This window comes from Tinamus guttatus, unplaced genomic scaffold (genome assembly GCF_059628265.1).
Source record: "Tinamus guttatus ecotype Peru unplaced genomic scaffold, ASM5962826v1 Tinamus_guttatus_pri_ptg000441l, whole genome shotgun sequence".
Taxonomy (NCBI): Eukaryota; Metazoa; Chordata; class Aves; order Tinamiformes; family Tinamidae; genus Tinamus; species Tinamus guttatus.
Window position 1 is genome coordinate 341,860 of NW_028288975.1, and position 13,878 is coordinate 355,737.

At 44.3% G+C, this 13,878-nt stretch overlaps 1 protein-coding gene across 5 annotated transcripts in view; it reads right to left on the bottom strand.

Annotated features, from left to right (window-relative positions):
* The window catches only part of LRRC7 (leucine rich repeat containing 7), a 67,136-nt gene that overhangs the window by 11,178 nt on the left and 42,080 nt on the right, over window positions 1–13,878 (bottom strand). For 3 of the 5 annotated variants that reach the window (XM_088531943.1, XM_088531942.1, XM_088531944.1), the window contains exons 15-19: window positions 11,348–11,548; window positions 9,036–9,147; window positions 8,619–8,799; window positions 5,935–7,615; window positions 683–802 (exon numbers count right to left, since the gene is read on the bottom strand). In XM_088531943.1, the coding sequence (XP_088388069.1) occupies window positions 683–802; window positions 5,935–7,615; window positions 8,619–8,799; window positions 9,036–9,147; window positions 11,348–11,548 (2,295 nt within the window). Of the gene's footprint in view, window positions 1–682; window positions 803–4,371; window positions 4,522–5,934; window positions 7,616–8,618; window positions 8,800–9,035; window positions 9,148–11,347; window positions 11,549–13,878 lie in introns of all 5 variants that reach the window. The other 2 variants (XM_088531946.1, XM_088531945.1) reach the window with 2 other exon arrangements.

The following is a 13,878-nucleotide window of genomic DNA, read 5'->3' on the forward strand; positions in this document are numbered from 1 at the left end:
CTACGTGTGCAGCTCCACCCTCTTAAGTTGAGTGCAAATGCAGTTTAGCTTGTTAACACCCTTCAGTTTTGGGACTAGAACACATGAAACTGGCTGGTTTCTCATAGCCAAGCCAGGGGCCAGATGAGAGCAGCCAGGGTCTGGACAAGAACAGGCCAGATGCAAGAACTGTAATTTCGTATTCTGCCACGAGGTACTAGAAAGTAGACTTGCTGACCTCTTATTGGAGAAAATGCTTCTCCAACTTGCTGGAGAGTGGATCAGCAAGGATGTGCTGCCTAGGATGTGTCTGACAACACGTCTGTGGCCGTCCACACATTGAGCTGCTCTCCATCTGAACACATTTATTTTTGCCATTAGGTTATTACACCATTAAAGCAAAATGAAGACATTAAATGAAGGATTTTCAGGCTAGAAGGAAGCTGACAGCTCTCCGGCATGGGTGAGAGCACAGCTGCTGAGGCCCTTGTGCCCATCCTGCGTGTGACAGACAACTGGCATCTGTGCACACGAACACAAGAACGGGTATGAGACATGACAAGCCGGTCTGCAAACCACAGCGACTGCTGCGTTAAACTCAGAACTGAAAGTACCTTCTCCCAAACCAGGCCGCAGCAGCCTGCTCCCCTCCGTCCCCGGTGCTGGAAGGGAAGCCAGCGAGCCGGCCCACGTGGCCGCTTACCTTCTTGGTGCTGGTGTCCGGGGGCACGTCGCGCCGCCCCAGCGGGTAGGGGTTCCACGGGCTGCCGGCCGCCACCTCCTCCTGCCCGTTGTCTAGCAGGCTGCTCTGCTGCGACGGGCTCTGCGCGAGAGGGGACGGCAGCCTTTAGTGAGGAGCCAGCGGCCACGGAAAGCTCTGCACATCTACGCTAGCAACAACCCCGACACGGGCTACACGCTACTGCCACACCGCGCAGCATCCCCACTTCTAGGGCATTTTGTTAGCATGTAATCCCGCTGCCACGAGGCTCCGCAAATAACAGGTCTTCAGAGGAATGATGAGAAGAATGAATGATGAGAGAAAAGAGAAAATTAATTTAAAACGGACCCTTATTTTCAGAACAAGTCTTAGCCAAGTCACATTTAACTACACAGTTTATCACTGATCACTTGAAACAGAATTTTTTTTTACTGCTCATTCAAATACCAAAAAAATTACTAAGTATTTGCCATCAATATTGAATTACATACTTGTATTTTCTTTACAAAATGTTCCTTAAGGACAGTACTGAAGCCTTGACTATCATGCCTCGAGCTGGGCTCCATATTACCCTGTTCCATACACTGCTATGCACCTCTGTAGGCTATGGCTGTTCTTGCTCAAGTTACCAGGATATCATATCTGTAAGATTAACCAGTAATTAAAGGCTTTCCTGGGTATGAAAGGACATAACGCACATTTAATGTTTCCTGAATGAGAATTTTACTTTTGTTACTCTTTTCCAATTTTTTCTACTTTTGGACAAAATTCTTCTCTGTCAGATTTTTCACCTAGTATTTCACGTGTTATTTCCAGGAGTGTCGAGGCCATGTGTCCATTTTTTTGTCCTAAATGGATTTTCTATTATTTGTATTTCTTTAATTTAGGTGGAAATTTTGCTCGTGCAGGTATCACTTTATGTGCCAGCCCTTTCAAAGGACCAATTTTATAACACTGCTATCAGCACTTAGCACTAGGAAGTGCTTATTTAGGTTTAATAAATGGTGGCCTACCAAGAAAAAAGTGTCTATTTTTCCCCCATCATTCAGTATCCTCTTCAACTTAGGAAAAAAAGGCATGAAACACTTCCTCAGATGACTGAAGAACACACAGAACTGTGTGTCACTTTTGAAATATTAAAGCTGAAAACTGGTCAAGGACTTTTTTAAACAAGTTTAAAAATGCTTTAAACTAAGTACCATGATTTAAACCCAATTCCTCAGCGGTTAAGTAAAAATTTCCACCCCTAATTGTTTGCAGTCTAAGAGAGGCGTCATTCTAATTCTCTCATCCCTCAGAACGAGGTGAGCAGAGATGTGCTCTTCCTCACGCTACGCAGGTCGCCCCGGCCGGCCCGGCCGCACGTGTGCTGGCGGCGCCAGGCCCTGCTGTCCCGGCGGGATGGGGTGTCCTGCGGGCACCGCGCTGGCACCGGGGCCAGCAGGACGGGATGTCCCGTGGGTGCCGCGCTGGCACCGGGGCCAGGGGGACAAGGACGGGCGCTGCACTAGCACTGGGGCCAGCGGGACCTCCTGCCTGGCAGACGCCCCCATCACCATTTATCCCGTTTGCTGCCTGCGGCGCTCACGTGTCCTGCTCCGAGCCGGGGTGCGTCATCTGGGATCACGCAGTAACGGACCCCAAAACTGTTCCACTGCCAAATTCCTTCCCGGGAGGAGAATAATCAAAGGAAAGGGCAAGTCTGGCTCCCTGTGCTGAGGGTCACCTTCCAGCTGCCCACAGCCCGAGGTGCCCGAGGCTGCGCAGAGATCTGTGCCCTCCCGGGGGGAGGATTTATAACACACACCGTGTGCTCCGAGAGCCACGGGTTTATAACACACACCGTGTGCTCCGAGAGCCACGGGTTTATAACACACAGCGTGTGCTCCCAGCCATCCGTAGGGAGAACGCGGAGGAGGCCGGGACACGTCTTGGGAAGCGCTGCTGGCAAAGCAAGACAGTGCTGCCCCTGTGCAGCCCATGCTCACCAATCCCTGCGGATCTAAAGGAATCCTGACACCCATCCAAACCAACCGCCGCCCTCCGGAGAGCACCGCGGTCCCTGCCCACACATGGAAAAAGGAGGCGCACGGAGCGCTCACTGCTTGCTGATGAAATGGGAAACCCTGCGAGGGCAGGAGGACTTCTCTCTTTCTGCAGGAAAATGCATTAGTCTGCTCGCAGTATTATGCGTTTGCAGAGCTTGGACAGGCTGCAGAGCAGTAAAAAATACCTATGTACTACATCTGGGTAAAGAACTGCAAGGCAGCAGTCACAGCAGGCTACAGGTGGAGCAGACCCAGCGTCACCATCTCCCAGCACCAGGAATTGTTACAGGTGGTTTCTGAGCTGCCAGACCACCAGACTCGCTCACTGCCCACCTGATTCTAGGTCATGGTAAGAGCAAGGGAAATACATAATAAATTGCAGGAGCCTGGATTCATCGGGAAATGCAAAATCTTCTAGACCATGCGAAGGAAAAAATTAAGCAATCCTATACATTTGAATTATTCCATCGACACTAAAATTAAGCAATTCTTCACATTCAAATTATTTCATCAACAGTAACTTTTTTCTTGCTTTCCAAACCATACAAGAATTACACCATTTTCATGCATTTTAACATCAGATTTTACGTGGGTCTGTAGCAATGAAACACTGGTGAAATGTAAAGCAGAGTAGTTCACAGGAGACCAGAGCCAAAAACACGTCATCCTGAGCACATCCGCAGACATCCCACGTGTCTAGACCCCATCGCCACTCGTCCCTGACTTTTTGCAATGGTATGCAATACCTCATTGCTAAACGTGCGCTCGAGGTAGGGTCAAACAGACACCTTGCAAGGACTTGTGACAAGAACTATCACATGTACGAACAGACAAGCATTCCTGGAGAGAAAACGCAGCACGATCCACACGGGAAGGCTGCCTGTGCCCCGCAGCCCCCGCGCAGCCCTCGAGGCGCCAGGAGCTGCATGCGCTGGTCCGGGGGCTGTGGCTGCAGCGGGGACAGCAGGTTGCAGCGGGAGGGCCGCGGCGGCAGCGCGTGGTGTGACGCGGCCTGCGGCCCCTCGGAGACGCCAGCGCCCCGGGAGCGCCCGGCTGCTCAAAATTTATTTAAATAACTCTATACTTATGTATTTGTCAACAACATATCATGAATAGCTGTGAAACGAACAATAAAAAATGAAAAAAAAAATCTGTATGCAGTACTCGGAGCAAAAACTGAGAATTATTCTAGGCATAGCAGGCAAATCCCCACACTTATCAGAATAACAGCATACCCAAATTACTGTTCAGATGTGTAAATCCCTGTCTCTTGGAGCCTATTCAAATGCATCTTAAACATTTCTACATTTTTTTTTTAAGATTAAAAAGTCATCAACACAGAAAATATGTTCTCCAGTTCCATACACAGATTATTACATCAAGAAATATAACCATCACATCAGTCTGTCTATAACACAAGAGCAGAAAGCAGTAATGACAGCCATGTAAGAAGCTACTTAGTCCAAAAAGCAAGGTTATTGACTGAGCAAACTATGCTATCATCAACTTTGCTTTTGGGACTGAGTATAGTATAAGCATGAAGAATAGGCAAAGCTAAACCAGGAAAAAGCAAACATTAATTTATTTTGTAAGGCTGGTATATGCTGTCCATCCCATACTTACTTTCGGTGGAGGTAGCTCTTGAAGCATTTGGTTTTCAAATTTAGATTTAGTCTGCAAGTTTAAAGTCATGCTTCTGCCGGCATGCATTGCTGAAAACCCTCCAGAGTGCAGCATGCCAAGGCTAACTGTGTTGTGTTTGTAAGCAGCGGTCTGAGTAGAGGAAACAACCACGTGACAGGATATGAACACACATGCTCATTGAATCAAGTATCACACATACATGGTTAAGTTCACAAAGTTTTAGTTTAAGCAAACAAACAGTACCAAGAAATAAATAGCTTTTTGAGGCATGCACTGAGTCAGACGGAAGCAAATACATTGCTACTTATACATAGAATGGATACCATAAAAAAGACTTCAACGCTGACAGCAAATGAATTATGTCGTTATCTGTAATCTGAAATTCGCAGTATACAACATGGTACAAGTCTTTATTTTGCAAATATGGCCAAATTTTGGTATGTCTGCACAACCATGGACGGGCCAGAAGCATAAATCTAGCAGAGGAGGGAGTCAAAGGCAGCGCAGGAAAAGCCCAGGCGAGAGCACGGCCAACCCTGCGCGCTGCCCAAGGGGATTCCTTACAGCACCACATGTGGGAAACACGGATTTCCACCACAAGCTCCATACTCAGCCTGCCCTGCTTTGCCTGCACTATTCTGCCATCAGTTTTACACAACACAGGGAAAACAGCTGAACTCAGGGAAGAGCTTCAGCCTTCGAGCTGATTTTTGAAGTTTAAGCATTTGATCCTTAATGATATTTTAACATGCATCACATCCGAGACCCAAAAGGTAATGAGTAAGTTAATACCAGACTCACAAATACCTAGTAAAAAGTATATATATGGACACATACTGAAGCTAATTTATGCATTAGGCCATAGTAATTTTTTTCACATCAGTTTATGCAGCAAACCCAGATTCACGAAGCAGGTCATTGAGTAGTCAAAACCACTGGAGAAATCATGCAGCAGTGTTTCTGCAACACTTTGTATAGAAGGTAAATAAGCATAACTTTCTATTGCTAAAAGGAGTAATAACAGTATTTCTTGTTAAAAACAGAGGCAGTGCATACTCCGTGACATTTGTTCAAAGTTAAATATAGCTTTAAATCCCCTCCACTAACAGTGACATGAATAGTTCAAATATATATATATATATTTTTACTTTTTATCTGTGATTTTTCAAATTTTCTTTTATTGCCAAAGTGTATCCCACATGTTTTAAAGCTCCCAAATCATTACCAGCAACATATTCACATCTGTTAATAAGAAGAGATTTTCTTCAGTATTTCAGACAGTGCTACAGCAGTTACTAAATTAGTCATGTGCACTGTGGTAAATTACTTTTAAAGATACTCTTTATAATCCATTTACCCAAGAATCCCTACCTCCAGCTGATTTTACATGTTGACAGAAAACTGTACAGGCCAGTTCCTCTACCACAAAATGCAGGAATCTCATTAGTGGGAATTCTGATGTTTACCACTCTACGTGCAAATAGTTGGAAATATCAAAACACACAACTAAAGGCATTAATTGCAGAGAAATGCCAAACATACCCTGTCTAACCTTCTAGCTTCTATATGTCTAAGTAGCTGTTGTCTCCAGTCAGCGGGCATTTTAGCACAGCTCTCATTTCCCTTCACAGGGGCAGGCCTTGTCTTTATATCACTGTTATCTGAAGGCTTGTCACCATAGTTACCCAAGTTATAGTCTGACGGTATCTTTTCCAGCAGAGCTGCCATTGTAGGCCTAGCTGAAACTGGCCTGGTTTGGGATGTACCATAACTCTCTGTACTGTAGCTTCTCGCAGACAATGGCCTCCTTTGGGTAAGGTTTTTAACTGGAAAGCTGCCAGTCTGGGCTTTCACTTCTTGATATGAAGGATGTTCATCTTCATACCTGCCATTCCTTTTGAGGAACTGAGATTCAGACACTGAGATACTGCTTTGGCGCTCCACAGCTCCTCGATACGGAGGCCTGCCATACCTCTCGCTTGGAGGCAGTTCATGGGGCTCGCTCACTCTTCTGAACATTGACATTTCAGTGGAGCTCACCAACGAATCTGCTCTTCTCAGAAAACCCGGCCTCGAGCCCTGGCTCACGAAGGGGACACTGACGGCCTCCTCGTTCACCGAAGGCTGAGAGAAGGAGAACATGTGCTCCATGGGAGGGTAACCATGGTAGGCCCTCGGGCTGACCAGCTCCTGGGGCAGGTTTTTACTCTGCTGGGGAACGTACTCGGGATTGTGTTGGAAAGGTGGCGGTAGCCTCTTCTCTGCCGTGACTTCCACGGCGCCCTGCGGATTGAAGCTTTGGTCAAACTGGTAGACTTTCTTGGTCACGGGCGGCTTTGGCTGCTGCTGCTGCACCTTGACGCTGCCATAGGTGAGCAGCTCATCGTCCAGCATGGGCACGGACTGGCTGCGAGACATGCTCAGCAGCCCGTGCTCCTGTCCTAGCAGCTTATCTACTCTCTCGTGGGTTCCTACGGTATCGTTACCGGATGCATAGTTTTCTAAAGGTATGTTATAAACTTTGTATGTACCAATGTCGATTTCATCGATACTCTGTGATTTCTTAAATTTATTAGTTTTTAAATCTCTCATCATCGGAGAAAGCCTTTCTGTACTCTTGCTGATTGAAATAACACTTTTAGGAGGTTCTGGGCGACAGTGAATATGCGAAAAGACGTTCGTGAGACTTCTGTTAGCATTTGAATCATGATATTCCCATGCTATTCCTGGAGTGTAAGTGCTAGCTATTTCCGGAGACTCTTTGACATGATCTTTCCGCTCAGGCAAAGGGCTGGTGGTGGGGGTATTTTCCAGTTTGGAAGGAAAAGCTGTCCTGTCTTCAAAAGGACTAGGAGTTCTGGTCCAATTTTGCCAAGGATTGGAAGGAGGCACTTCAGATTCATGTGTGTTTCTGAGTGTAGGCTGCTCAAGCTCCAGGGGAATGCCAACTATCCTGTCTTGTCTAATTAACGGCCTGCGTCCATGTGCAGATGTGCTTCTAGATTTAGTGCTTAAGAGAGGGTTAGCACTGGGATTTTCCACTGTGCTCTCCTCTGCAACAAACCCTGTGTTATCGTAGTGCGAACCATCGTTCCAGCTGTCAGCGAAGGTGTCGCTCATGGGGCGCCTGTCGTTGCGCTGCGGCAGGTTTCCTGCTGGAGCAGATTCCCGCTGGCTCAGTAATGGCTTTGTTTCGAGGGGCTGAGGAAATGACTGCACCAGCCTGCAAAAATAGAGCAAAACAAAGGAAGATAAAGTATCCTCTATAAAAAAAAAAAAAAAAAAAGCAATCATCAGACAGACACGCGTATAAAGCACTTTATTATTCTCCCATCTATACTTAGACTTCCGGATCATACTGAGATGGGCTCTGGATGCCACTGATTTGGCATGAATGTCTGCAACAGTTTTTGCACTGCAGTACAGAAGCTGTAAATATATACATGGAGAAAAAACAGAGTGAGTCCAAAGTCCTAACTGGCTCAATGCTTTCTGTTCATGTAAATGCAGCTAAACCTAACTTATTAAAAAGAATCTTTTGTAAATGCAGGGGATGCTTTTTTACATCTGCTTTAACAAAAACAGAACAAAACAAAAAGCAACAAAAATACAGATTCCATCTGTGCCTGCTCTCACCACCCAGTTTTTATGCATCTCCAGTGAGTAGGCTCCAGCCTTTGTGTTTAATGATGAGAAGCTTGTGGATTTCTTAAGACAGAACTACGTTTAGGCAACCTATAGCTGGAACAGATAATAACAGGGTGTTCGTTTTACAGTGCATGAGCGTTTTAACATTACTGATAGCCAGTGCAAACCACAACAACTTCCAAGGACCTGTACTATGCTCAGATGTCCAGGGAAAACTAAGGCTCAGGACAGAACTGAATAGGAATCACAAACTCTGTTGAATGTGCTAAAAATGGCTATCTGCAGCTCAGGATCACACAGAACACAGTAATTCTAGCTCAACTGTTAGGTGCTTTTAATGCATGGTTGTCCCACATGGTCCAAAAAACAGCTGTAGATTTACTGGTATTTTTACAATATGAATAGGGGGCTTCTTCTCTATAGCCTGATTGACTATACCTCTGTATGCTGCTATAAAACTGGGCTAAAATGTTTTGATTTGAATGCCTTTATAGATAGCACACCATCACTTTGCCTAAATTCTTATGAATATAAAAGTCAAAGGGCAACAAGAAGCTGTTTAAGAAACATGATCACACCTGTTCCCCCACAAAGAATTATTCACTGCTTCTTTAGCCGTTGTCTGCAAGGACCCCATTTTAACACGTGCATTGGAGGACCCTGAGGAAGCCTGGGAAGGGGAATAGTCTGAGTAAGTGCCTGAGGAAACGCTGTTATTCAGACAGTGCATCTTATCTGCTTCAGATTCATCTGTCGATTCTGAAACAAAGCACAGCAAACATTTTCAGGAGGTAGTATTTGGAAAATGAACTTCAGAAAAATTTTTAAAATCATAGTATGAATGTAGAAATACATATGTGCACACATATGCCTCTAAAATAGTTTAAAATCAGAGTGAAGTATAAAATACCTTAAGAATTACCCCTTAAATCTTATCTATCTGTGTACATTACATACGCTTTCATCTAGGAATTCACTGTAAGTCAAGGTAGTACCTTTCTTCTCTTTACCCAGAAGAACGAGTTTAGGTGTGTACAGCGGCGTCTCCGGCATGGAAGGACGAAGCTCCCCTATCCTCATCTCACTGGCAGGATGTCCATAGGCATCCTGAGGAATATAATAATGTAGAATAAACACAGGAAACGGAACTCACTTCAAGCTGCAGCAAACAAACATTTCGTAGCCTTCTATTTAACCAAGGCAGAACACACCGAACACCACAGGGGCAGCGTGTCCGATCTTACTGATCTGACAGCTGAAAATGCTACTTTCTTCTACAGCAATTACTTGTTATGTAACTGTGATGTGTTTGTTTGGAAAATGTGAGCAAAACAGATGGAACTTTTAGGAAGGGTCAAGGCCACATAAATATTTTGAATTAAAAAAGTCACAAAGCTGCAAGCTGTCAATAATATACAATAACCATTTCTTATTTTTTCAAGACTGAGAATTCCTCATTCATTTATTCATGGCAAAAGCTCTTCCACTTATTCAACTGTTCCTAAAACTACATTAAATCCAAATTAATTCATCTCTAAAGAATTTTTTTTCTAGCTTAAAATGATTCTGATTTCATGGACTTCTCATGGAGAGCTCAGCAGACGTTAACCTTCAAAGCTGTTCTGCACACCAGCTTTCCTGACCAGCCAGCAGCAGGACACGTGCTATAAATACTGCGAGTCAAGAAGTGAAAAGAAAATCACACGGCGGCCTTAGGAAGAGGGATTTTAAATTAGGTCACTTAAATTAGGTCATTTAAATTAGGCTTAGCCAGAAGAAGGGAATGAAGACCCAAGCAGGATCTCAGGGCCATTTCTTAACCCATCCCTGGAAAAAAGTTCAGAAATGAGAAAGATGCCAGAGCTGGAGAGGGCACCTTGGCGGAGTGGGAAGACCCAACCTGAAGGAAGGATGCAGGAATCCCCCCTTGCAGCGGCTTGGGGAAAGGGAGCTGGAAAACGAGCAACACGGGAGCCCCACGTTGTGGGAAGAAGCGCGAGCACAAAGGGCTCAAGTGACACAAAGGACACGCATGGAAAGGGACAAGGTGCCACAGCAAAGCGGGGAAGGCTAAGGGAAACCTGCACAGTCCTGGGAGCCGCAGGACAAGCTGTGCTTTTGGAAAGGGGGTGCAAATCCGGGCAAAGAGCATCCACCAAAAGAGAGGGTTTTTGGAGAGATATTAGGAGAAAGTAAGAAATTTGCCATAAAAATGTTAGGAAATGGTTGAAAGAAATATTTAGGAGGGACCTTGCACTAATGGACACCCTAGGAGGATCTCCCTGAACCCGGACATTTTGTCGATAAAAGTGCTCCAGTAAACGTAGTGAAATTTGAAGTGAATTTGAAGTGAAAATAAAATGCATTATTAAAACATAAAATACTGTACTTTAGATTCTACTTGTTTTTACTCAGAAGATGGCAACTTGCGCTCCTATTTTGAGAGGTTTAGGTTCCATTAACTACTTTTTGGTATAAACAGTGCAAACAAAAATTTGTAGAAACATCTGCCCCATAATTTATCATTGAATAATGTAATTATACTTACATTATTCACTGGTAGAAATGTACACTGGTAGAAAGAACTTAACGGGCAAAAAGGAATAATGGTGGAAGTTAAGATTCAGGTTTAGATAAAAACATTAATTTAATTTATCTATGCTAGTTTGAAATACTAATCCATATTTAGATTTTTTTTTAAAGAAACAGAAATGTTTAACCATGACTGAAACACAGAGAACTGACAGAGCAGTTGCAGAGACTGTTTTATATATATATATAAAAGCCTCCTCTGTGTTGCATATGGAAAACTGGTGAGGAAAAATTCATGCATCTACCTCTAGCCACAGACATTGATATTTCAAGCATAGTAAGTGCATCATAATGTTTAAATTAAAGAGGAGATGAAAGATAATACAGTCTAGATTCTGTAACTTACTGTAAGCCCCAGGTCCAGGGGGCCTCACCTAAAGCTATCTGCAGTGAAGGAAGCATTCCCACTGACTTCAGGTTTATTCACCATGTATTAAGTTTCATGTGAATAGAAGTGGCAGAACCTACCATCAGGCGAACATACTCGTTTGCCATTTACGTATTTGACCCAGAAATACACTTCCTGAAGACTGATAGTCTCCATAGCATTGGGAAAAACAGCAGACTCAACATAAATCTAAATTAACTTTTATGAATGAAACTAGAAACTACGAGGTATGTAGTTCACAAGAGATGCAGAGTGCCATGTGATGGAGTCTAAAGACTAAAACCCCATGTTGAACTCTTGAACGGAACAAGGATCCTGTTACGTTACCTCCACTGAAATCTCCTTTGGTGTCATGGGCCACTTGTGCTCATATGTCTCTTTCACAGTTTGTTCACTGTTCACAGTTGGTGTTGAGTTCTCAGGCCGTACTCCATGGCTTGTTTTGCCCACCAGATTTTGAACCGATTTTACCATATTCTTTAAATCCTCCGGGTATGGAGTAGGATAACGTTTTAGATTTATTTCAACCTGAACATTCATAAAAAGAATTAAAACACAAAGACAAAATGAAAACGACATGCAAACTAAAACTATGGTTATAGTACTTTGATTAGGTGCAAAGCCCTCAGTTTTTGAACTAATCTATTTGGGGTAATGCAATCCATATATTTATCTTCAGAGTTTTTTTGTTTTTTGGGTTTTTTTTTTTAAGTCTTTGGACTGAAATTTGCTCCTAATCTATCATGGAGCTCCAGTGACACAAAAGAATGAATGAGAATGTTTCCCTGTAAAGCTCTTCCACCCTGTGAGAGTACTGTGCTTAATTCTACACTTGACTTGAGAGTACTAACATATTAAATTACACTTTTTCATAACAATACTGGTGTAAATGCAGAATTAATTTATCTATGTTCAGTGTACTCATTCAATCTGAGTTATCTATAACAAATGAGAACAGAATGTGATCTACTGGGACTGATCTGCTCTTTGAGATGGATAATGTGTGTACGTGCACTCAAGTGTATGAATCTGACTCTTATGGACACAGAAAATGGAGGAAAACAGACTCAATCCACTACAGCAAGGGCACCCCGGGGCACACTGAAAAGCACTCTAGTCGACTGAAACACCTACTGTCTCCTGCAGTACTTCACACTCACGTTTGTAACTCTTGTCACCCAGAGGTGCAAAACACTGCATGTGCCAAGCCCAAGGCAGTCCTGGATTTAAGAGAACTCTCCCAAAGTGCAGGGCTGAGCTGAGGGAGGAGCGGCCGGGAGGCGTCCAGCTCCCCAGCGGGGAGCGCGCGGGAGCGGGACGGGGGGACGCGGCAGACGCAGCGCGACGCAGCGCGACGCAGCGCCCGCCTCGCCGCGCGGAGCCCAGGGAGCCGGCCCTCGCAGCAACTGCCTTTATCACACCACAGGAAACAGAAGTCTCGCATTCAAATGGGTATGGGCTCTGGATGCGAATGTCTTAGATGCAAAACATGACGAGTTGCAAATTAAAACTAAATTAAATACTGGTATATAATTCTGAAGCACCATAGAATAATACTCCAGATTAAGAGATTCTGACACAATTTTAACATAAAATGTTAAAATGTATGGCTAAAATGTCATATGCTAATAAACAATTTCAACAACAAAAATGTATTAAGCGATTTAGGTTGAAAGAAATCCTATTCAGATGTGGCCTAATGAGGCCAATGCTCTTCTGCCAAACCTGCGCCATGATTCCAGGGTGAAGGCAGCATTCAGACCCTGCCGGGAGCCAGCTCACAGGCGGGCTCCAGCCGGGCTCACCTGCCGCTGGGACGGGCAGCAGCACGGAGCAAAGGCTGCGGCTCCACGCGGCCCGGCCGCTGCAACGCAGGACGGAGCCCAAAGCACTGCCAATTACCACTGCACACCAAACCTTATTCCCCAATTAGAAAATTCTGGCAGATTCAAATGTTACTGCAAAAGTATCATGACCCAGAAAAGAGAATTTGCTCAGTGAAAAATTCTTGATGGAAGAAATCGACTGGCAAATCTATTTTAAAGTACAGCTGGCTGAGAGTCAATTTTAACTATGAAAGACATGAAGCGAAACCTGGTATGCTTTTACAAGGAGCTACCATCATGGGCGCTTGTCGCCTCCTGTAGATGATTTAAGACAACCTCCAAGGTTACCCTGTACAGGCCTGCACGTGGTAAAACCTCCCCAAGACCTATCCCACCACGCAGAGCGGCGAGCACCAAGTTAACAAAGTGTTCCAGAAGGCAGATTGGAGCCCATGTTCCTGCAGCTTAAACACAGGCTGCTGAACAGGCTGGTCAAGCAACTCTTTTTAACATTTGAGATGATTAGCCGTGCTGGGAAAAAGCACAGAAATAGCAGAGAATGGAAATAGATGTTTCTGTCCTGTTAGGATTTAATTTGAGCTTATTTCTTCATGGTTTGGGTAAAAAGAGTATTTTTTCTGATAGGGAAAAAGAAAATAAAAGATATTGGCAATACCGGATTGAACATGTTATTTCCCCACTTCCAGTTTTTACCAGCTCCAGGTATTTATAGGTATTTGGGGTGTATTCACTGAGACAGGACAGAGGGGAGATGCTCCCTTGGAGGCACGCAAATTGCAGGAAATCTAAGGTCATTTAATAATTTTTCTTTGTGTAAGTAATGCATGTAGCATTATATATAATAGTATAGCATTAAATAGCATTGGCTACAGAACTTTTGTGAAATACATGGTAAGATTTGTTGGTTTTGTTGCAATGAAGCGATGTTACAATCCCTGTGGAGGAGAGGAAGGCAGGACTGCAGAGGGGATAGCACAATGCCGTGCAGATGCAGACTCGTGTTCTACAACA